The sequence below is a fragment of the Tachypleus tridentatus genome, chromosome 7 (assembly GCF_004210375.1).
Source record: "Tachypleus tridentatus isolate NWPU-2018 chromosome 7, ASM421037v1, whole genome shotgun sequence".
NCBI classification, from domain to species: Eukaryota; Metazoa; Arthropoda; class Merostomata; order Xiphosura; family Limulidae; genus Tachypleus; species Tachypleus tridentatus.
The window spans coordinates 110,666,576-110,691,469 of NC_134831.1; the positions used below are offsets into that span (position 1 = coordinate 110,666,576).

Genomic DNA, 24,894 nt, shown 5'->3' on the forward strand with positions numbered 1-24,894 from the left:
TTGTGTTAACTTAAGCAATTAGCACAAATAATGATGCTTGATACAGCTGTATCGATTGCATAGGGTGATGACAAGAAACTGATAACCTATATTCCATGGCGTTATTATAAAGGAAGTTTTTTTTTGTTTTTTTTAAGGGAAAACTATCGGCGTATATTTTAAAGAATCTGGTCGTTTTTTTAAAGTAAAGGACTGTTCAGAATAATAGGGTTGTAACCCTAAAGTTGACGTTGGTTACCATTGAGTGTCAGTTTCTTATATGCTGTGGTTTGTTGGTGTGTGTGGACAAAAAGCCATAATATCTAATAAAAAAAACACCTTAGGTGTTAAAAAAAGGTCCGGCTAAAAATAATTGTGTAAAAATTAAAGGAATGAAATCAAAAATTTCCGTCAAACTGGAAGCTACACTTATAGAACTGATCATAATTTTACGTCAACTATTCATTCATTAGTTGGTTAAGCCGCGTATTTTGTTTTACCACCATCTTGCCTCAAGTTAAACAAAAGCATCGCCTGGCTAAATAATAAATGAATATTTTCTGTGATGTTATTATCAATGCTGTAAGTGTAGTTACCAGTTTGGCCGCCAGTGTTAATTTTATTCCTGTATGTCACACGTTTAGTCACTTAGTTTGTTTTGTTTACTCGCACGTTTTTCACATTTAAAGTGTTTTTGATTAGATTGTTAGCAGCACACAGGTGCTTTGAAGAACGGGCAAAATTTGAGCACACATTGTTGGTAGGCTTGGTGTTTTATGGCGCAGAGCAACTAGTCTATCTGCGCCAGCACACATGGAGTGAGACAGAATATCTTGGAACCAAGACCTACTTTTTTGACGGTGAGGAAGTGTTTGTTTTATATTTTAGGTTGTTCCATGCATAGACATAAAAAAAAAACGTTATCTGGTGAAGGTTTTACTCTTTGAGTGCCTTTTTAGTTAAGGTTAAATCTGAGGGTCGCGGGTTCGAATCCCGGTCGCACCAAACATGCTCGCCCTTTGAGCCGTGGGGGCGTTATAATGTAACGGTCAATCCCACTATTCGTTGGTAAAAGAGTAGCCCAAGAATTGGCGGTGGGTGGTGATGACAAGCTGCCTTTCCTCTAGTCTTGCACTGCTAAATTAGGGACGGCTAGCGCAGATAGCCTTCGAGTAGCTTTGCGCGAAATTCAAAACAAACAGTTAAGGTTAAGTCGTGAAACAAAACATCTTATGAGGGGGTATCGGAGGTGGGTCGTATTAGCACAAAAATTTTTCGTGAAATATTTACATTCGATCCAGCAGGTGTTAGTGGACAATATTTGCTTCGTTTTTGTAGGATTGTTTGACTATGGACTTGGATATTTTGATTTTAATACATTTATATGGAAAGAAATTTTTTACGTACTCGTAACAAACTACCTGCGTTTTTACGGTTTAAACGGTGAATATTGAAGAACTAATAGGTCTAAAATATTAATAAAAATGAATTATTATTTTTGGTATTTTCAGTTTGCTCACTGTAAAATATTAGAAATTAAAAAATAACATACGCAGTTAACTTGTTTTTATAACAATCATGTATTGTTTTGAGCTTTTTCAATGTTTACGTTAGCTTTTATAACAGATCAAGAAAGGACTCAGGCTTACCAAGAAATCGACTCACATTCTACAGTTAAATTGGTTTTGTTTTCACTTCAACCTTTCCGTAATTTCTGTGGGTTTAATTCGTTTTATCCAGCGCTGACGTATATTACCGTTGATTCCACAAGAGCCACCTGCTTTTATATAATTTGAGAGGGAAGTTATAAATATTCATTTCCCAGGCAGGACATTAGTGTAACAGAAGTGTTTTAACACTTTGACTGGATATTTAATTATCTGTTCAACTTAGTTCATACTCCTGTTTTCTGTGTGGTTTATCATTGTGATGATGTTTTCTTGACAGTTATGTTATCATTCTGATGATGTCTTCTTGACAGTTATGTTATCATTCTGATGATATCTTCTTGACAGCTCCCCTCGGTGTGGATTTCTGTACGTGGTGAGGGGACCTCCCAGGGAAGGTTCTGTTCTGTCTGGTTACCTTCTCTGGGATCTAAACATCCGTCCACGTGTTTGCCGTGCGTGGCGACCCGTGAAGGGGAGGAGAGGATCCTGGTGGTTGAGGGGTCCAACCCTAACACACTAATTTGGCCTCGACATCCTGTAGACGGGCGGCCTTTGGGTGGCCCCCTTGGGTCAATCGGCTGGTCCACTTGGCTAGAGTCAACCAAGTACCAGTGTTGGAAGTTCTCAACGGGTGTTGTGGACATTGTGCCCGATGCTGGTGTTTGGGTATAGTGCTCACGAAACCCTGGCGTTGCTGCATTGTTCTTGCATGACTTTGTAGTGCGTCCCCTTGTAGGGCTCCATGGTGGGTGGGGTTAGTGGGTACCGAAATTTTTTCTTTTTCCTATGGATCCTCCAAAAAGTTTAAATAAAATTGTAAAAAAAGAGTCAATGGGTAAGCGACCACGTCTTGAATACTCAGAACAGCAAACTTCAACATCAGTAACACACGTACCTCATTTTCTTATATTACATTCTCTTTCGGAAAAACCTTTGGGGCAAATGTCCCCTTTTTTTATTCAAAAGGGACTAGAGGGACTTGCTGGCTCTCCAAAGTCAGTAAAGAAACTTCGATCTGGTGACATATTGGTTGAAACATCCACATCCCAACACAGTGAACTCCTCTTGAATTCAAAGGCAATTGGGGATATACCTATTGAGGTTACACCCCATGCTACCTTGAATTCTTCATGAGGAGTTATTGTTGAAAGGGATTTGAAGAACGTTCCAGAGTCAGAGATTCTCGCTGGTCTCTCCACTCAAGGAGTTTCTGCAGTGAGGCGCATCTCCACTCTCAAAGATGGAGTTACACTGCCAACAAATACCCTCGTTTTAACATTTACTTCACCACGTGCACCTGCCACCATAAAGGCAGGTTATTTCATTTGCAGGGTTCGGCCATACATACCAAACCCTCTTCGATGTTTCCAATGTCAGAGATTTGGCCACTAAAAGACATCTTGTCGTGGTTCCCTGACATGTGCTGGTTGTGGAGGCAAGGACCACGATGCCTATGACTGTGACATGAACCCACATAGTGTAAACTGCAATGGTTCTCACCCCTCTTAGTTTCATTCTTGCCCAAAATGGTTGGAGGAAAAAGAGGTGCAGCGTTTGAAAACGACACATAACATTAGTTATCCTGAGGCTCGGAAATTGCTGTCCACAACTCCATCTCGGACATATGCTGCTGCACTTCATTCCACAACTACAGTGGGAGTGCAGACAGATCTCTCTGTGCCTCCAAGAGAATCGTTTTCAAAACAAATGAAAAGCCTTTTGACCTCCGTGGTTAAAAAGGTTGATGAATCGACTTTTACTTTTACTTTATGTTCCTCCCATACCTTCCAACAAACCTCAAGATCCACGTCCTTCAGTTTCAAATACAGGCATTTCTTTTGATACATCTTTTTCTCCCACCACAAGAGACAAAACAATTATTCATTCGCGTCCTCAGTCACTGGATTCCCCTTCCAATAACAAAAACCTCCCCACCCGACCCAGAGCAGGATCCATGGAGGTTGATAGACCTCCTCCGACTAAAGACAGTAAAGAAAAAAGACGTAGTCATAAACCGAAGGGTTCTCCAGCCACTTCACCTACCCGTTTTTAAAAATGGCCACCTTGATACAATGGAACTGTCGAGGTTTACGTTCTAATCTGGATGATATCCAAACGCTGATTGCTTCCTACCATCCTGTTTGTCTTTCTTTACAAGAAACATTTCTCAAAACTGCTGATACTGTCTCCATTCGGCAGTTTTCTCTGTACAGAAATGACAGGTTGTGTGATGGTCGAGTACATGAAGGGGTGGCACTGTTGGTTGATCAACACGTGCCCACCCTGTCTTTGTCACTCAACACACCCTTGGAGGCTGTAGCCATCCGTGTTTCCTTGGGTCATACCATCACTGTTTGTTCTCTGTACCTGTCCCCTGGAGAGACATATGATCAATCAGATCTTGATGCTCTCGTTGAACAGTTGCCATCTCCATTTCTTATCCTAGGGGATTTTAATGGACATCATCCCCTCTGGGGAAGTGCTATTATTGATGGGAGGGGCCGATCTGTAGAGCGGATGCTCTCTGATCACAATCTTTCTCTTTTCTATACTGGTTCTTCCACTTACTTTCATGCACCTTGTCAGTCCTTTACCACTATTGATCTCTCAGTTTGCTCCCCTTCATTATTCTCCCATTTTTCATGGAGGGTTGACAATAATCCACTAGGCAGTGATCATTTTCCGATCCTTTTGAGAGAGACTGGCCGTGGTCAATGCCACCCAACCCGCGTGCCTCGGTGGAAGCTGGATCAGGCAGACTGGTCCACTTTCACTGCTCTCGCAGAACTTGATCCTGCCATCGTAAATCAGCCATCAATAGACGACTGTGTAGCAGCGGTAACTGACTGTATTACACATGCAGTTGCTCAGTGTATTCCTAAAACCTCGACATGTTTTCCACCTCGTCCGTGGTGGAATCCTGCTTGCCACTTAGCACGGAAGGCTCAAAAGCGGGCCTGGGATTTTTTTCGTAGATATCCCACACTTTCAAACCGGGTTGCTTTCCAACGGGCCCGTGCACATGCTAGGTGGGTAAGATGTCAAAGCCAGAAGGAATCTTGGATTAAGTTCACAACTAGCATATCTTCTCCCACCAGTTCCAAGATCATATGGGACAGGATTTGAAAGGTTAATGGGCACTACAATTCTGTCCCCCTCTCGATCTTACTCTCTGATGGTCAGGAGGTGACTACTGTTGGGAACATCGCTAACACTCTAGGTGAAAGCTTTTGCTGGGTATCTAGCACTTCTGCTTGTTCCTCCACCTTCCTGGCCATCAAGACTCGGGCAGAGCATTCACCTCTTTCCTTTCGAACTGACTGTTTCTTTGACTATAATTGTCCCTTTACCCTGGTGGAACTAAAAATGGCCCTTCATCGGTCTGCCAGTACGTCTGTTGGACCTGATGATATTCATTATGACATGCTACACCATCTATCTCCTGCTTCTCTTGATGTCATTCTGATTGTTTTCAACCGGATCTGGCAGGAGAATGTTTTTCCTGATGCCTGGTGCCAGGCTATTATTTTACCTTTCTCTAAGCCAGGGAAAGATCCCCAAATTCCTTCAAACTACCGTCCAATTGCTTTGACGAGCTGTCTCTGTAAGACATTAGAAAGGATGGTTAATGCTCGTCTTGTTTGGTTCCTTGAATCAAACAACCGCCTCTCACCCACCCAGTGTGGGTTCCGTCTAAAGCACTCCACCCCAGACCACCTAATTCGTTTTGAAACATCTATCAGAGAAGCCTTTCTCAACCGCCAACATCTTGTATCAATATTCTTTGACATAGAGAAGGCTTACGACACAACATGGAGGTATGGTGTTTTGTGAGACCTCCATACATATGGGTTACGTGGCCATCTACCCATGTTTATTAAAAAATTTTTAATGGACAGGAGATTCTAAGTTTGTGTGGGTTCGACACTTTCCCGTTCTTTTGTACAGGAACTTGGAGTCCCTCAAGGCTGTGTATTGAGTGTTACACTCTTCAGTATAAAGATAAATGCCATCACTGAACAACTCCCTCTCACTGTTGCGAATGGACTGTATGTCGACGACTTTCACATCTCATGTCAGTCGTTAAACATGAGATATATTGAGTGGCAACTACAAACTGCCCTCAATTGTGTACGGAAGTGGACTCTGGCGAACGGCTTTAATTTCTTTCTCTCCAAAACTGTATGCATGCACTTTTGCCGTCGACGGGGTATTCACCCTGATCCTGAACTTCATATCGGTGAAGTTTTGCTGCCAGTGGTCCCGAGACCAAGTTCTTGGGGCTTATCTTTGATCGTAAACTGACCTTTATACCACACTTAAAGCAGCTTGGTCAAATGCACAAGAGCACTGAACATCCTCCGTGTTCTCTCTTCTACCAGTTGGGGGGCAGATCGCTGTTCAATGTTAAAGGTATATCGTGCTCTTATTAGATCGAAACTTGATTATGGATCAATGGTCTATGGCTCTGCCAGACCCTCGGCCTTAAAGATGCTGGACCCCATTCATCACCAAGGACTTCGACTCTGCACTGGGGCTTTCCGTACCTCTCCAGTTCAAAGTATATACATTGAATCTCATGAACCTTCTCTACACCTTCGCCGTTTGCAACTATCTTTACAATATACTTTGAAACTTCATTCCTTACCAAAGCATCCCACCTGGAAATGTGTTTTCCTTCCTTGGTGGGCAGTACTTTTTCAGAACAGACGATCTGTCATTGCTCCGTTTGGCCTTCACATCCGGGCGCAATTGGATGAATTGGGTCTGTCCTTGGATAACATTGCAGATTCCACAGGTCAGCCCATCCCACCATGGCTTATTACAGCCCTCAAATGTGACCTTTCTTTCAGTCACCTAAAAAAGGCAGATACTCCAGATTGGAAGTACTGTCTTTTATTCAATGAATATCTTTCAAACAATCATTCAGTTCCCATTTATACAGATGGTTCCAAATCAGGTAATTCAGTGGGCTCTGCTATGGTTTGCTATGGGTCAGTAGTTGTGTGCAGAATCCCTTCTACAGCTTCTGTGTTCACTGCTGAACTGTATGCCATAAATCTTGCCCTGGATCATATTGCAGCTGAGCAGTACTCCAACTGCACTATTTACACTGATTCGCTTAGTTCTATACTTGCCTTGGAATCGCTACTCGTTAGCTCACATCCTATTCTCGCTGATATTCGAAACCGACTGGCCCATTTCTCATTAGCAGCTACTTCAATCCAGTTTTTCTGGATACCAGGCCATGTTGGTATTCGCGGGAACGAGCTTGCAGACATGGCAGCTAAATATGTCTGCTTCAGCACCATCACTCCTATGCCTATTCCGAACATTGACTATGGTGTTGTCTTCAAGGCTCGGCTCCGTGCCAGCTGGCAGTCCACTTGGAGTGAGCAATGCGACAACAAACTTTTTCAAATCAAACCCAAAATTGGACATTGGCCATCTAGCTTCCGTAAAGTTCGGAAGGAGGAAGTTGTTCTCACTAGGCTACGCATTGGTCACAGTTTTTTAACTCATCATTTTCTTTTATCTGATGCACCAAGACGAGCATTAACCATCCTTTCTAATGTCTTACAGAGACAGCTCGTCAAAGCAATTGGACGGTAGTTTGAAGGAACTGATGCACCAATGTGTAGCTTGTGTAACACTCAAATCACTATCAGCCACGTTTTACTTTCTTGCCATCGTTACAATTTTCAATGACGGCAATATTTTAAACATATTTTTTCCCAGGGTCAGTCTGTAACATTAGACAGAGTTATTGGTGATGGTGACTCTGTCCACCTTGATAATGTTTTTAATTTTTTAATGGCCATTAATCTTTTTAATCTCATTTAAGTGTTGCATATTAATTCATTACACCTTTTTAATTGTGGTTCCTTTTTTACAGTTTTAATCTCTCTCATTCAATTTGACATTGGACAATGGCCAGAACATTAAATAACTCGACACCAGGACTGGAAAGGCCAACTTCAGGTGACTAACGCTACTGTTTGAACTGTCCGTTTGAACTACTCGTTAGTCATCCTGGCGAGTTGTTATTATACTTTTGCTGCATCTCATTTCACACTTTTACTACTTTACTTTTTAGTACTGGCCATATTGACTCATAACCCGGAACCAGGACTGGAAAGACCAACTTCAGGTGACTGACGGTGGTTTTTATACTTACCTGTTAGTCTTCCTAGCGGGTTATGATCATTACCATTCTGCTACAGGTAGTCCTTTACAACTTTGTTGACTGGATGTCAACATTGGTTTTTACGCCATTTTCTGTTTTAATTGCCGTTTTGCTTTTATCTTCAATTACTTTTACAAATTTTACTCCATTTACTTGACTTTTATCTTTTTACTGGACATTTGGCTACTCATTATTTTGATTTTGTGGAGTGTCTTTTAAAACTTTTATTCTTCTACATTTTGATAATAGCTGCTATGACACATAACCCGAAACCAGGACTGGAAAGGCCAACTTCAGGTGACTGACGGTGGTTCTTGAACTTACCTGTTAGTCTTCCTGGCGGGTTATGATCATTACCATTTTGCTAGAGTAAATATTTTACAACTTTGAAGACTGGATATCACCATTGGTTTTTACACCATTTTCTGTTTTAATTGCTGTTTTGTTTTTACCTTCATTTACTTTTACAAATTTTACTCCATTTACTTGACTTTATCTTTTTACTGGACATTTGGTTACTCATTGTTATAATTTTGCTATGTATCTTTTAAAACTTCTATTCTTTTACATTTTGATACTGGTTGCTATGACACATAACCCAGAACCAGGACTGGAAAGACCAACTTCAGGTGACTGACGGTGGTTCTTGAACTTACCTGTTAGTTCTCCTGGCGGGTTATGATCATTACCTTTTTGCTAGAGTAAATATCTTACAACTTCTTATACTCTGCCTTCTATCTTAACATTGTAGACTAGGTGTCAACATTGGTTTTATACTTTTTTGTTTTACCATTTCCATTTATGTCTATTACTACATTTATTTTATTTTTTTACATTTTTACCGAATGTCTGGCGCAGATAGCATCGCTGCTTTCTGCCATAAAACACTAAATCAATCAATCAACTTCTTGACAGCTATGTTATCATTCTGATGATGTCTTCTTGACAGTTATGTTATCATTCTGATGATGTCTTCTTGACAGTTATGTTATCATTCTGATGATGTCTTCTTGACAGTTATGTTATCATTCTGATGATGTCTTCTTGACAGTTATGTTGTCATTCTGATGATGTCTTCTTGACAGTTATGTTGTCATTCTGATGATGTCTTCTTGACAGTTATGTTGTCATTCTGATGATGTCTTCTTGACAGTTATGTTATCATTCTGATGATGTCTTTTTGACAGTTATGTTGTCATTCTGATGATGTCTTCTTGACAGTTATGTTATCATTCTGATGATATCTTTTTGACAGTTATGTTATCATTCTGATGATGTCTTCTTGACAGCTATGTTATCATTCTCATGATGTCTTCTTGACAGTTATGTTATCATTCTGATGATGTCTTCTTGACAGTTATGTTATCATTCTGATGATGTCTTTTTGACAGTTATGTTATCATTCTGATGATGTCTTCTTGACAGTTATGTTATCATTCTGATGATGTCTTCTTGACAGTAATGTTATCATTCTGATGATGTCTTCTTGACAGCTATGTTATCATTCTGATGATGTCTTTTTGACAGCTATGTTATCATTCTGATGATGTCTTTTTGACAGCTATGTTATCATTCTGATGATGTCTTCTTGACAGTTATGTTATCATTCTGATGATGTCTTTTTGACAGTTATGTTATCATTCTGATGATGTCTTCTTGACAGTTATGTTATCATTCTGATGATGTCTTCTTGACAGTAATGTTATCATTCTGATGATGTCTTCTTGACAGCTATGTTATCATTCTGATGATGTCTTCTTGACAGTAATGTTATCATTCTGATAATGTCTTCTTGACAGTAATATCTTTGTCATTAGCAGTTGTTCAAACATCTACTAAACATTGTTACATTCTTCAGTAATGTTTGTATAATTTTTTCGTTTTACAAGAAGCCATCTTTGCCAACGTATTAAAGTGAATATTTTCATTCTACTCCAGGCTGTACATGTCTTCTTTGTTGTTAAGGTGAATATTTCCACTCTACTCCAGGCTGTACGTGTCTTTGTATTTGTTAAGGTGAATATTTCCATTTTACTCCAAGCTGTACATATCTTCTTAGTCATAAAGGTAAATATTTCCACTCTACTCCAGGCTGTATCTGTCTTTTTTGCTGTTAAGGTGAATATTTACACTATAATTACTCCAAGCTGTACATGTCTTCTTAGTCGTAAAGGTGAATATTTGCACTATAATTACTCCAAGCTGTACATGTCTTCTTAGTTGTAAAGGTGAATATTTGCACTATAATTACTCCAGGCTGTATGTGTCTTCTTAGTCGTAAAGGTGAATATTTACACTATAACTACTCCAGGCTGTATGTGTCTTCTTTGCTGTTAAGGTGAATATTTACACTATAACTACTCCAGGCTGTATATGTTTTTGAAGTCACTTCTGTTGATTACCCAAAACTGAAGCTTCCTATTTTTTGTCTGTTGAACAGAAACATAACAACATTTAGTATATTCTTGACTGCCTTCCTGAAGCATGAGTCATGATATATCAACATCAGGGATAACTGAACCATTGAATTATTATGTTGTGAATCTGAACCAGCTGGTTAGGTAGAAAGTCCAAATGGTGATTATGCTGTGGATACCTGTTTTTGATGAGCTGTCTAAACACCAGCACAGATAAGGTTTATAATAAGTACTTGTTTAGAGGTGTTGTAGTATTTCATGTGTTAAATCTCATGGTGTATTGTTGTGGAGGCATTAATAGTGTTTAAGGAATCCAAAGATGTTTATATTACTTCCAACACTATTTTTTCACAACAAGACCGATCTCTTTGGTCACCTGATGCCATGGCTAACATGATGCTAATCTTTGTCTGTGCTGTTTTACTTTCAATTTAATTTATAATATTAAAAGTGACAGATGCCATCTTTTATTTATATTCATAGGATTTCTAGCTACTCCTGTACGAGTGTGACATTTGAATGTTTGAAAGATAATTTTAAATTATCTGCAATAATGCATATTGTGCAGGTATATTGCAAAGAATATTTTCAATCTTGGATAGTAAAGGAAAACAAACACAATTAAACAAGTGAAATAAACGTTCATTTAACAGGCTGGACAGCTTCTAATGGATGAGAGCAACAATAACTATCTTATATCACACTTTAAGATTAGACAAAGATCTAAGCGGAGAATGCCCTACTTCCAGCTATGTACGTCTCCAATATTCCAAAATGTACATGCAGGAGTGAAATCCTCACTCATACTAATTTGTAAAAGTATCTATGTTATATTGACATATATTTCCCTCTTGGATTCAGTGGACATAGCTATTAGAGATATGTGACTCAGATACTGATATGTTGTGGAGTGGAATGTGTAATTTTCCAGAAGGAGATTCTTCTGGTTTATAGTCATACTGTTGCTTGGAGCATACAAAGAGCTTTTGCTACTGACTTTTATATTTGTTGATTTTCATATGTACAACTTATATAAGACTCGTTGCAGGTCTCATTTTATATGGTTCTTGAAACCCAAGATGATCTATACTCTCTTATTTCTCAGTGTTATAACGTGCAAGGGATATCCTCATCTTGAAATTCTAAATCCCAGATCTGAATTCATCTTTATAGCCTGACAGTTACATACCCTTTTCCAAAAGTGATCACTTTGTAGTAGAATCACGCTACTCACATGTTCCCAACTAATTTCAAAATGTAGTTCTGATACATGCTGTTCCACTGCAGTAATGCATCATCTGTAGTTGTCAAATGATGTCCTGAAATACAGATACAAAATAATTTTAATGAAACGTACTCAACTCTTTTCATATATAAATTTATGAAAGTGGCAGAGTAAAAGTTAACCCAGGCCTTTTCATCTGTGGAAACATGTTGATGAAACAGTTAACCCAAGCCCTCATTGTCATGAATAGCAAAGTTTTAAGTGTTATGTCTATTTTAATGCCTGTGTAGTTAATTGGTAGGTATGTATCTAAATATTAAGTAAAAAGGTTCTTTGAACTGAATTTTTGTGTGGACTTCAGCCCCCTGTTTTTAAAAAATACCCATTTACATCTGATGAGCAACTCGTCAATATGTAGCAGTCTAGAATAAATCAGTTCAGTTTTATAGTAAAAGATTTAGGTTTCACTTATATGTCACTTTGATTTGGGCCCAGCATGGCCAGGTGGTTAAGGCATTCAATTTGCAATCTGAGAGTTGCAAGTTCACATCTCCATCACACTAAACATGCTCGCCCTTTCAGCCATGGGGGCATTATAATTCTACAGTCAATCCCACTATTCAGTGGTAAAACAGTAGTCCAAATTTGGCAGTTGGTAGTGACAACTAGCTGCCTTCTCTCTAGTCTTACACTGCAAAATTGGGGATGGCTAGCACAGATAGCCCTCGTGTAGATTGGCGAGAAATTCAAACCAAACCAAACATTTTAATTTGAAACACAACCATTTTGTGTTGAATGAAGAAAAACTGATAATGTCAGTAAAATCATTAGTTAACAGTAAGAAACACTGAAATGTGTAAAAGGATGTATTAGTGTTTTACCACATTTATTATTGTTATAGGTTAGATAAACACTTCATGTTTAGAGACTGAATGTCTGTAAAAGGATGTATTAGTGTTTTATCACATTTATTAATGTTATAGATTAGATAAAAACTTTGTGTTTAGAGACTGTGAATGTCTGTAAATTAACTTTGTATTGTCTCTCTTTACTCATTATTATTATTATTATTATATTGCAAAAAACTTCGTGTTTGTTTGTTTGGAATTAAGCACAAAGCTACACAAGATTTATCTGTGCTCTTCTTGCCAAGGGTATCGAAACCTTGTTTTTAGCGGTGAGCCTGCAGACATTAAGGGGTGAAACTTTGTGAACTCCTTTACACCTCTGCTGTTTGCAGCTGTCTTTACTATATACTTCAAAACTTCAATTTTTACCACAGCATCCCACCTGGGGTTGTGTTTTCCTTCCTCAGTGGGCCATGCTTTTTCAGAATAGACAAGGTGCCATTGTCCCTTTTGGCCTTTGTATCCAGGCACAGTTGGATGAATTGGGTCTGTTCTTGGATAACATAGCTGTATCCACTGATCAGTCCATTTCACCATGGTTAATTACTCCCCCCTTCCCCCCTCTATGTGTGATCTTTCTATGAGTCATCTGAAGGTGTGTGGATATTCCCATTTGGAAGTATCGTCTTCTATTTGTCGAACATCTTTTGAACCATCCTTTCATTTCCGTTTATACAGATGGTTTGGAATCAGGTGACTCTGTGGGCTCTGCCATGGTCTGTCGCTGTTCAGTGGTTGCACACAGAACCCCCTCTACAATTTATATATTCATTTGTACACCATTTCTCTTGACCTGGATCACGCAGAAGTTATGCAGTACACAAACTGTACTATTTATACTGGTTCACTTAGTTCTCTACTGGCCCTGGAATCGCTTCATATTAGTTCTCACCTTGTATTCGTTGATTTCAAAACCGACTGGCCCAATTATCTTTATCATCTACTTCTGTCCAGCTTTTCTGGATACCGGTCCATGTCGGTACTCGTGGAAATGAGCTCGCTGTCACCACAGCTAAGTCTGTCTTCTCTGGCACTATCTCTGCCGTGCCTGTTCCATACATGGACTGCGGTCCTGTATTCAAGGCTTGGTTCTCCCTCAGTTGGCAACTGACATGAGTAAACAACATGATTACAAGCTTTTCCAGATCAAACCTTCTATCGTTCTTTTGGGCGTCTTCTTCCATAAGGATCGGAAAGAGGAAGTTGTTTTTGTAGGCTTCGCTTCCATAAGGATCGGAAAGAGGAAGTTGTTTTTGTAGGCTTCGCTTCCATAAGGATCGGAAAGAGGAAGTTGTTTTTGTAGGCTTCGGTTCCATAAGGATCGGAAAGAGGAAGTTGTTCTCACTTGGCTTCGGTTCCATAAGGATCGGAAAGAGGAAGTTGTTTTTGTAGGCTTCGCTTCCATAAGGATCGGAAAGAGGAAGTTGTTTTTGTAGGCTTCGGTTCCATAAGGATCGGAAAGAGGAAGTTGTTCTCACTTGGCTTCGGTTCCATAAGGATCGGAAAGAGGAAGTTGTTCTCACTTGGCTTCGGTTCCATAAGGATCGGAAAGAGGAAGTTGTTCTCACTTGGCTTCGGTTCCATAAGGATCGGAAAGAGGAAGTTGTTTTTGTAGGCTTCGGTTCCATAAGGATCGGAAAGAGGAAGTTGTTCTCACTAGGCTTCGGTTCCATAAGGATCGGAAAGAGGAAGTTTTCTCGCTAGGCTTCGGTTCCATAAGGATCGGAAAGAGGAAGTTGTTCTCACTTGGCTTCGGTTCCATAAGGATCGGAAAGAGGAAGTTGTTCTCACTAGGCTTCGGTTCCATAAGGATCGGAAAGAGGAAGTTGTTCTCGCTAGGCTTCGCACTAGTCACAGTTTTTAACTCATCGTTGGGACAGATACACCAATGTGTGGTCTGTGTGACACTCACGTCACAATAACCCACATTTCACTGTTGTACCGTCGTTACGACAGTGAGCGACGGCACAATTTTAGACATGTTTGTAACGTGGGTTCACCCTTGACATTGGACAGTGTCATTGATGATGATGAATGATACTGTCCACCTCACAGATGTTTTAAACATTTTAAGGGCCATTGGGCATTTAACTCTATATAATTTTAATTCGAAAATTGGATTTTGTTTTGTTTTAACATTATTCCTTTTTACGAATTTTAATAATTTTATTTCAATTTTTATCGGTTGTTTGACGCAGATAGCTTAGTTGCTTTGCGCCAATAAACGCTAAACAACCAACCAACCAATCAACCATCTTCATAAAAGACAGTAACTTGTAAAATAAATATGAATATGGATTTTTCTCGCCTTGTTTGAGAACCAGTTTAAGATGTGTATCACTTAAGAGAAAGGTACATTTTTATTTTATATTGATCCTGGATTCGTCGTTTCAGGAAACTAAGGCCGAAACTTTAACGCTGACTATAGTATTGTTCTAGTGTCATATTAAGCTTTCAAAACCATTGTACACGTGCTTTTATAAACTAGAATACTGTCAAACTTGTTTAAATGTGTAATATTTCAAAAAACACCAGGTTATCAGGCCTGCAGACACAACGTACCTGTTGGCCTCATTACTGACATAGTTGTAGACGTACCCTCGTTTGATAAATTTACAATATTATTGTGTATCCTTACCCAGAGTCTCACATTTAGAACTTGTCTGGTTATTCTCCAATATATATATCCCCCCCGTATGTATTTTGAGATATATATTGTGAACTAATTAAAATATTGTATTAGGTTTGGTTTTAAATTTGTTTTCACACGGCTATTTGTAGAATATTACAACCAGGGGAGTATATTATCGTGGCAAAGGGACGCGTACCACGAACTCCCCAACATTCTCAGTTATATAACGTTATTTGGGCTGTATTTAGGTTTCTCCTTCAACGATAATTAACAACAAAAAATCCGAAGTCGTGCGTTGTGCAAGAATAAGTCGACTATCAGTTTTATTACAGCCCGTAATTATAGTCACATCGTTTGGTTGAGTCAAACAAACAAGTGGAACAGTTTTTTGATCACTTGCCCTCAAAATTCATGTTGCGCTTGGTGAAAGCAGCTGTTTCAAATATGCTTCAAACTCGAACCGTTTGTTTTGGTTAAAGTAGTTAGGTGCGTTTGAGACTTGCCCTTTGATGGTGCGAGTCACCTGTGGCTAAAAATATCTGACGCTTTTTATTTTTAACACAGATTCTCGAAAATCTCGTGCGCTCTGTTGATGCATAGAACGTCAGCCAGATGCCTTGAAGTTTGTAGTGCAGATCGAAAGGTCAAAGGGCGACGTGGTTACATGTTGCTCTAATAAAGGTGTTTACAATATAGAAATAGAAATCTCTCAAAAAGTATTTTTATTTTGGGCAGTAAAAGTTGTCTACGTTCTGTACTTTCCACTGCAGTCGGTGATCGTATGTAAAGCACACCACAAATATTGTAGTAATGTTAAAGGAAATACTTAATAATGTCACCCCAACCACTCTTATATCTGTCATATCCAGTGCCAGCTAAGCCTTTCATTCACTACAAAGCTTCTTCACTATTTAATAATGTCAACCACTCTTTATTCTGTTATATCCAGTGCCAGCTAAGCCTTTCATTCACTACAAAGCTTCTTCACTATTTAATAATGTCAACCATTATTTATTCTGTTATATCCAGTGTCAGCTAAGCCTTTCGCTCACTACAAAGCTTCTTTACTATTTAATAATGTCAACCATTATTTATTCTGTTATATCCAGTGTCAGCTAAGCCTTTCGTTCACTACAAAGCTTCTTCACTATTTAATAATGTCAACCATTATTTATTCTGTTATATCCAGTGTCAGCTAAGCCTTTCATTCACTACAAAGCTTCTTTACTATTTAATAATGTCAACCATTATTTATTCTGTTATATCCAGTGTCAGCTAAGCCTTTCGTTCACTACAAAGCTTCTTCACTATTTAATAATGTCAACCATTATTTATTCTGTTATATCCAGTGTCAGCTAAGCCTTTCATTCACTACAAAGCTTCTTTACTATTTAATAATGTCAACCACTCTTATATCTGTCGTATCCAGTGCCAGCTAAGCCTTTCGCTCACTACAAAGCTTCTTCACTATTTAATAATGTCAACCACTCTTGTATCTGTTATATCCAGTGTCAGCTAAGCCTTTCGCTCACTACAAAGCTTCTTCACTATTTAATAATGTCAACCACTCTTGTATCTGTTATATCCAGTGCCAGCTAAGCCTTTCATTCACTACAAAGCTTTTTATGATGGGTAGAATACAACAACTGTAATGGCATGAAATTTTCATTCTAACATAATTCATATGAATTTTATCATTTTTACAGATTACAGTTTTAGTAAGGAATAAAAATAATTTATTATAGTTTTACATGCTTATTATTTAGGTGCATAACTTCACTGCCATTGACAAAACCACACACACACAGTTTACAAGTGATGTTGTCATTGGCAAAACCATACACACACATTTTACTTGTGATGTTGTCATTGGCAAAACCACACACATACAGTTTAATAGTGGTGCCACTGACGGAACCACACTCGCACAGTTTAATAGTGGTGCCACTGACGGAACCACACTCGCACAGTTTAATAGTGGTGCCACTGACAGAACCACACACACACACAGTTTAATAGTGGTGCCACTGATAGAACCACACACACACAGTTTAATAGTGGTGCTACTGATAGAACCACACACACACAGTTTAATAGTGGTGCCACTGACAGAACCACACACACACAGTTTAATAGTGGTGCTACTGATAGAACCACACACACACAGTTTAATAGTGATGCCTCTGACAGAACCACACACACACACAGTTTAATAGTGGTGCTACTGACAGAACCACACACATACAGTTTAATAGTGGTGCTACTGACAGAACCACACACACACACAGTTTAATAGTGATGTCACTGACAGAACCACACACACACAGTTTAATAGTGGTGCTACTGATAGAACCACACACACACAGTTTAATAGTGGTGCTACTGATAGAACCACACACACACAGTTTAATAGTGATGCCTCTGACAGAACCACACACACACAGTTTAATAGTGGTGCTACTGATAGAACCACACACACACAGTTTAATAGTAATGCCACTGACAGAACCACACACACACAGTTTAATAGTGGTGCTACTGATAGAACCACACACACACAGTTTAATAGTGGTGCTACTGATAGAACCACACACACACAGTTTAATAGTGATGCCTCTGACAGAACCACACACACACAGTTTAATAGTGGTGCTACTGACAGAACCACACACACACAGTTTAATAGTGGTGCTACTGACAGAACCACACACACACAGTTTAATAGTGGTGCTACTGACAGAACCACACACACACACAGTTTAATAGTGATGTCACTGACAGAACCACACACACACAGTTTAATAGTGGTGCTACTGATAGAACCACATACACACAGTTTAATAGTGGTGCTACTGATAGAACCACACACACACAGTTTAATAGTGATGCCTCTGACAGAACCACACACACACAGTTTAATAGTGGTGCTACTGATAGAACCACACACACACAGTTTAATAGTAATGCCACTGACAGAACCACACACACACAGTTTAATAGTGGTGCTACTGATAGAACCACACACACACAGTTTAATAGTGATGCCTCTGACAGAACCACACACACACAGTTTAATAGTGGTGCTACTGACAGAACCACACACACACAGTTTAATAGTGGTGCTACTGACAGAACCACACACACACACAGTTTAATAGTGATGTCACTGACAGAACCACACACATACAGTTTATTAGTGATGTCACTGACAGAACCACACACACATACAGTTTAATAGTGATGCCAGTGACAGAACCACACACACACAGTTTAATAGTGCTGCTACTGATAGAACCACACACACACACAGTTTAATAGTAATGCCACTGACAGAACCACACACACACACAGTTTAATAGTGGTGCTACTGATAGAACCACACACATACAGTTTAATAGTGCTGCTACTGATAGAACCACACACACACAGTTTAATAGTGGTGCCACTGACAGAACCACACACACACACAGTTTAATAGTGGTGCTACTGATAGAACCACACACACACACAGTTTAATAGTGGTGCTACTGATAGAACCACACACACACACAGTTTAATAGTGCTGCTACTGATAGAACCACACACACACAGTTTAATAGTAATGCCACTGACAGAACCACACACACACACAGTTTAATAGTGGTGCTACTGATAGAACCACACACATACAGTTTAATAGTGCTGCTACTGACAGAACCACACACACACAGTTTAATAGTGGTGCTACTGACAGAACCACACACACACAGTTTAATAGTGGTGCTACTGACAGAACCACACACACACACAGTTTAATAGTGATGTCACTGACAGAACCACACACACACACAGTTTAATAGTGGTGCCACTGACAGAACCACACACACACAGTTTAATAGTGATGTCACTGACATCAAAATTTCTTTTGACAACAGTCTATAAATGATTGACGTGTGTAAATGTGGAAACAATGTGTTATTCCTCTGGTAATTTTCTTGTTGGTAATGTTCAAAATTGGGTGCATCATGTCCTCTCGACGCACATAATCAGGTCATCAGGCTTGTAACGCTGAAATAGTGTTTGTGTGTTCATTGTGGGCATGTAGTAGATAGTCAATTGTATAGCTTCACTACAAACAAACAAGAAGTGTGCTTTGATACTATACAGACGACCTTCCAGTTGTTTATTACTGTTGATTTTGACTGCACACACTAGCGATGAAGTTGACTTATTTTTCTTCGGACCTTTCACTTCAAAACACGTCTTCCAATTCATAACAAACCTTTTTATTTTTCGACTTAAGTATTTGATGGTGGCTATCTCACTACATCTGGGTATTACAATAATTGATGGTTGCTATGTCACTACATCTGGGTGTTACAATAATTGATGGTGGCTATTTCACTACATTTGGGTATTACAATAATTGATGGTGGTTATCTCACTACATCTGGGTGTTACAATAATTGGTGGCTATCTCACTACATCTGGGTATTACAATAATTGATGGTGGCTATCTCACTAAATCTGGGTATTACAATAATTGATGGTGGTTATCTCACTACATCTGGGTATTACAGTAATTGATGGTGGCTATCTCACTACGTCTGGGTATTACAATAATTGATGGTGGCTATCTCACTACGTCTGGGTATTACAATAATTGATGGTGGCTATCTCACTACATCTGGGTATTACAATAATTGATGGTGGCTATCTCACTACATCTGGGTATTACAATAATTGATGGTGGCTATCTCACTATATCTGGTTGTTACAAACTGATGAACATACATAGCTACTTGTACTGTCACTCCAGTCACCCTAGAGAAACAACCTGAAATAACAACTCGCCAGATGACTTAGTCTCTTCAGTATCGACCAGAATTATAACAACAACTGTATGTAGGTGCTCCTTGTTTGTAACATGACTAGCATACCAGTAATAAACATAATCCACATACACACAACAAATATTTTTTCCAAGTTTTCACAGATTCCCTAGCTTCAATCTTACCAGTAGTTATAAAAACAACCCCATTTCAACATACATCGTAAACTGATTATAAAAACATTCCTTTTACACTTAAGATTTCACCATTTAGGACACATATCATTTGTATATGGCTGGACAGCTTTGATGTCGAAACACGACAGTACTATTAAACACGTGCTCATTAGTAAACTTCTAATTCCTTATAAACACAAAAATTTAAAAAATGTACTTGGCTGTAGCCAGTTTCCAAATAATAAACACGTGTCACATGAAACTTAAACATACACTTGCCCTTACATTTATTATAGGGCAACAGTCAAAGGCCTTAAGTCACTTTATTCTGTTAATCAGTTTTACCAGTACATCCAAATGTTTAACGTGTTATATTATATAACATACACTTGCCCTTACATTTATTATAGGGCAACAGTCAAAGGCCTTAAGTCACTTTATTCTGTTAATCAGTTTTACCAGTACATCCAAATGTTTAACGTGTTATATTATTTGTGGCAACTGAGATCAAACACAGGAGATATCAGGTATATACTCACTGAACACACGAAAATGTTTAATGTTGCATTTAAATTACGTAACCTGTAGTTTGACATTGTAATAGAACTGGTTGTTCCATTAACTATTTTAAAGTAATCGCCCTATGACACGATCCCTCAAACACACCAAACAGTAAATAAAAAAACAAAACGTTTTCTTTATGTAGTGTTACTCCTCTTTGTATTAATGGGTGTTTCATTTTTTTTTATAAAATTTTAAAACTGTTTTTCTTTTAACCTGTTAAAATGGTCAAGTTTTTTTAACAAACTTTTTGACGTTAACTTGTGTTTGTTTTTTTTTAATCTTGTGTTTATATCTCATTACATTCTCGCTTATTATCTGTTTAGCGGTAGTTTGTCGATGACAGACAGGCTGAACAAAAAGCTTTTGCTCAAGACAACATCTAGAAAACGGGAAATAAACTCAACGATAATTAGAGTAATTTATCTTTTAAATTCTCATTTCTTTATTCTATTGTATGTGCATCTAGTAACATCTTTATATGTGAGGTTTTATAGTTGTACAGATACTAATAAGTTACATAGTTATATGTTCAGTTTTACAGATATTAACACACTATATGACTCGTGTCTTGGTCACTATGTAAGTGGGTGTATATTTTTGATAGTTATATGTTCAGTTGTACAGGTAGTGTAGGTTACATAGTTATATCTCGGTTTTACAGATATTAACACTATATGACGTGTATCTTGGTCACTATGTAAGTGGGTATATCTTTTTAACAGTTATATGTCCAGTTTTACAGACGCTGACATGTTACAGGACTTGTGTCTAGGTCAGTGTGGAAGTGGTTTTTATCTTGATTGGATAGGTTTTTCGTCTTCACACAATAATGACATAAATAATTCTTATAGCTTGTCATTTGTCTCGATTCTTGATTAATGATAGGATTTTCCTCTTGGTTTATTTCTATGAATAAGTTCGTTTGTCACGTACTAGTAAAATAAAATTGTATGTGCTCATTTTAAAGTTTTTGGAAGCAGTACAGCACGTATTATATTGAGCTTTAAGTAATAGTTTTTTTGTATTAGCTGAACTGGGAAAGTACACGTATATTAGAGCCTGTAACATAGCTTGCAATCGAGAAATATGCTGTTACGAGAAGAGACTTCTCGCACTACACTCTGTAATCTAGTTTAGCAGATGTATAACAGCTGGAGCAGAATGCAGCTTTGTGTAAATTCTGCTCTGCTCGATTTCTTACGTCATCGTTGTTGCTTCTGCGTTGTTCTATGATTGGCTGATCGAAAGGCGTGTCATGGAGGTGGTTTTCTGTTGTAATAAACAGGACGTTAAGCACAACAAAAACGAGAGTTAATTTTGTTAAAACTTGTACACTCGTGTATACCGTATCCACTAGGTTTTATTCCACGAGTTGTGACAGTAGCAGTTTAACCTCTTTCTGTCTTTAGTCAGCAGAGGTTTAAAGCTTATCTCCTTCGTGCAAGTCGATTCGCTGGTATTGAGCGAAAATGACTTTTACGTAGGTTAATTGGGTTTCTTTCGCTGAGCATTTGGTCTTAAAGTCCTAACCGTTTAATAAACCTTACATACTTGATTCGACAATTTGCAGATATACGTACGACCGTCGTTAAAATCTCCTACACACTGAATATTCAGGCCTACCCAGATTCTATTTTTTGGAGGCCTATCTCATCAACCACTTTCTTCTGTAGCAGGCTTAACATATCGGAAATCTGGTAATAATAACTTACTTAGTGTATTAACCTGACGTAATTATTAAAAACTACAACTATGTATGTGGATTGGAAAATTGTGAATTCCCATCCACTGATGAAAGAGGATGCGCGAGCAAGAGGTGAGTATTTTAAATTTTCAATTAAAGGTCAAGTTTGAGTAAAGGTCAGCCTTACAGATTTTAAGTTTTGTAAATCATGTAGTTTGTTAGCGTTATTCTGTTGCTGTTATATAAAGAGAGATATTGTGTTAGTATTATTTAGTAATAAAATTTAATGAAATCATGAATGAAGGTTGCAATAAGAAACCAGCTAACTGCACACTGAAGAAAATGGAAATATATTGAAACTTGAAATTTTCCTTGGCAATTTTTTAAAGGTAATTGGGCATTCAGACATTTATTAAGCATATAATATAGAATTTGTTGTTAAATATTAATTTTAATTATTTAACAGTTATGTAGATTTATTAGTTAAATACAAAGAAACAGAACAGGAAGGGAGTGCTTGAAAAATCGCTCCACACTGATGGAAAAAGTTTGAATAATGCGTGTTGTCGTGATGTGATATTTCTTAGGGTTACTAGAGTGGTGTGTGTAGTTCTTAAGTTTCAGACAATAATCGATTTCTTATAAGATTAGAGCGAGTGAAACACCTTGAGATTTCACAGTGGTATTGATTCTGTTGGCCATTATTTAAACAGTAGTTCCTGTGGTATTAATTCTGTTGGTCAGTATTTGCAAACTGTAGTTTTTGTGGTGTTAATTCTGTTAGACAGTATTTATAAACAGCAGTTTTTGTGGTATTAATTCTGTTAGACAGTATTTATAAACAGCAGTTTTTGTGGTATTAATTCTGTTGGTCAGTATTTATGAACAGCAGTTTTTGTGGTATTGATTCTGTTGGTCAGTATTTATTAACAGCAGTTTTTGTGGTATTGATTCTGTTGGTCAGTATTTATAAACAGTAGTTTTTGTGGTATTGATTCTGTTAGTCAGCATTTGTAAACAGTAGTTATTGTGGTATTGATTCTGTTGGTCTATATTTGTAAACAGCAGTTTTTGTGGTATTGATTCTGTTGGTCAGTATTTATAAACAGTAGTTTTTGTGGTATTGATTCTGTCAGTCAGCATTTGTAAACAGTAGTTATTGTGGTATTGATTCTTTTGGTCAGTATTTGTAAACTGTAGTTCCTGTGGTATTGATTCTCTTGGTCAGTATATGTAAACTGCAGTTTTTGTGGTATTGATTCTGTTGGCCAGTATTTAAACAGTAGGTTTTGTGGTATTGATTCTTTTGGTCAGTATGTAAAAACAGCAGTTTTTGTGGTATTGATTCTGTTGGTCAGTATGTATAAACAGCAGTTTTTGTGGTAATGATTTTGTTGGTCAGTATTTATAAACAGAAGTTTTTCTGGTATTGATTCTGTTAGTCAGTATTTGTGAACAGAAGTTTTTGTGGTATTGATTCTGTTGGTCAATATTTCTAAACTGTAGTTCCTGTGGTATTGATTCTGTTAGCCAGTACTTAAACAGTAGTTCCTGTGTTATTGATTCTGTTGGGCAGTATTTATAGACAGTAGTTCCTGTGTTAGTGATTATGTTGGGCAGTATTAATAGACTGTAGTTCCTGTGTTATTGATTCTGCTGGGCAGTATTAATAGACAGTAGTTCCTGTGTTATTGATTCTGTTGGGCAGTATTTATAGACAGTAGTTCCTGTGTTAGTGATTATGTTGGGCAGTATTAATAGACTGTAGTTCCTGTGTTATTGATTCTGCTGGGCAGTATTAATAGACAGTAGTTCCTGTGTTATTGATTCTGTTGGGCAGTATTTATAGACAGTAGTTCCTGTGTTATTGATTCTGTTGGGCAGTATTTATAGACAGTAGTTTATGTGTTATTGATTCTATTGGCCAGTATTTATAGACAGTAGTTCTTGTGTTATTGATTCTGTTGGGCAGTATTTATAGACAGTAGTTATTGTGTTATTGATTCTATTTGGCAGTATTAATAGACAGTAGTTCCTGTGTTATTGATTATATTGGGCAGTATTAATAGACAGTAGTTCCTGTGTTATTGATTCAGTTGGGCAGTATTTATAGACAGTAGTTCCTGTGTTATTGATTCTGTTGGACAGTATTTATAGAGAGTAGTTCCTGTGTTATTGATTCTGTCGGCCAGTATTTATAGACAGTAGTTCATGTGTTATTTATTCTATTGGACAGTGTTAATAGACAGTAGTTCCTGTGTTATTGATTCTGTTGGGCAGTATTTATAGACAGTAGTTCCTGTGTTATTGATTCTGTTGGGCAGTATTTATAGACAGTAGTTCCTGTGTTATTGATTCTGTTGGCCAGTATTTATAGACAGTAGTTCCTGTGTTATTGATTATATTGGCCAGTATTTATAGACAGTAGTTCCTGTGTTATTGATTCAGTTGGGCAGTATTTATAGACAGTAGTTCCTGTGTTATTGATTCTGCTGGGCAGTATTAATAGACAGTAGTTCCTGTGTTATTGATTATATTGGGCAGTATTAATAGACAGTAGTTCCTGTGTTATTGATTCAGTTGGGCAGTATTTATAGACAGTAGTTCCTGCGTTATTGATTCTGTTGGGCAGTATTTATAG

The 24,894-nt window shown here is 38.0% G+C and overlaps 1 protein-coding gene across 7 annotated transcripts in view; it reads left to right on the plus strand.

The window, feature by feature from the left end:
• Positions 1-24,894, plus strand: part of Pfrx (6-phosphofructo-2-kinase/fructose-2,6-biphosphatase) — a 99,814-nt gene that overhangs the window by 21,436 nt on the left and 53,484 nt on the right. For 4 of the 7 annotated variants that reach the window (XM_076513588.1, XM_076513593.1, XM_076513591.1 and 1 more), the window contains exon 1: positions 21,916-22,385. The exons of 2 other annotated variants lie outside the window; for them this stretch is intronic. In XM_076513588.1, coding sequence (XP_076369703.1) covers positions 22,322-22,385 — 64 coding nt within the window. In that variant the 5' untranslated portion in view covers positions 21,916-22,321. Of the gene's footprint in view, positions 1-666; positions 840-21,915; positions 22,386-24,894 lie in introns of those variants that run through there. One more of the 7 variants, XM_076513592.1, reaches the window with a different exon arrangement.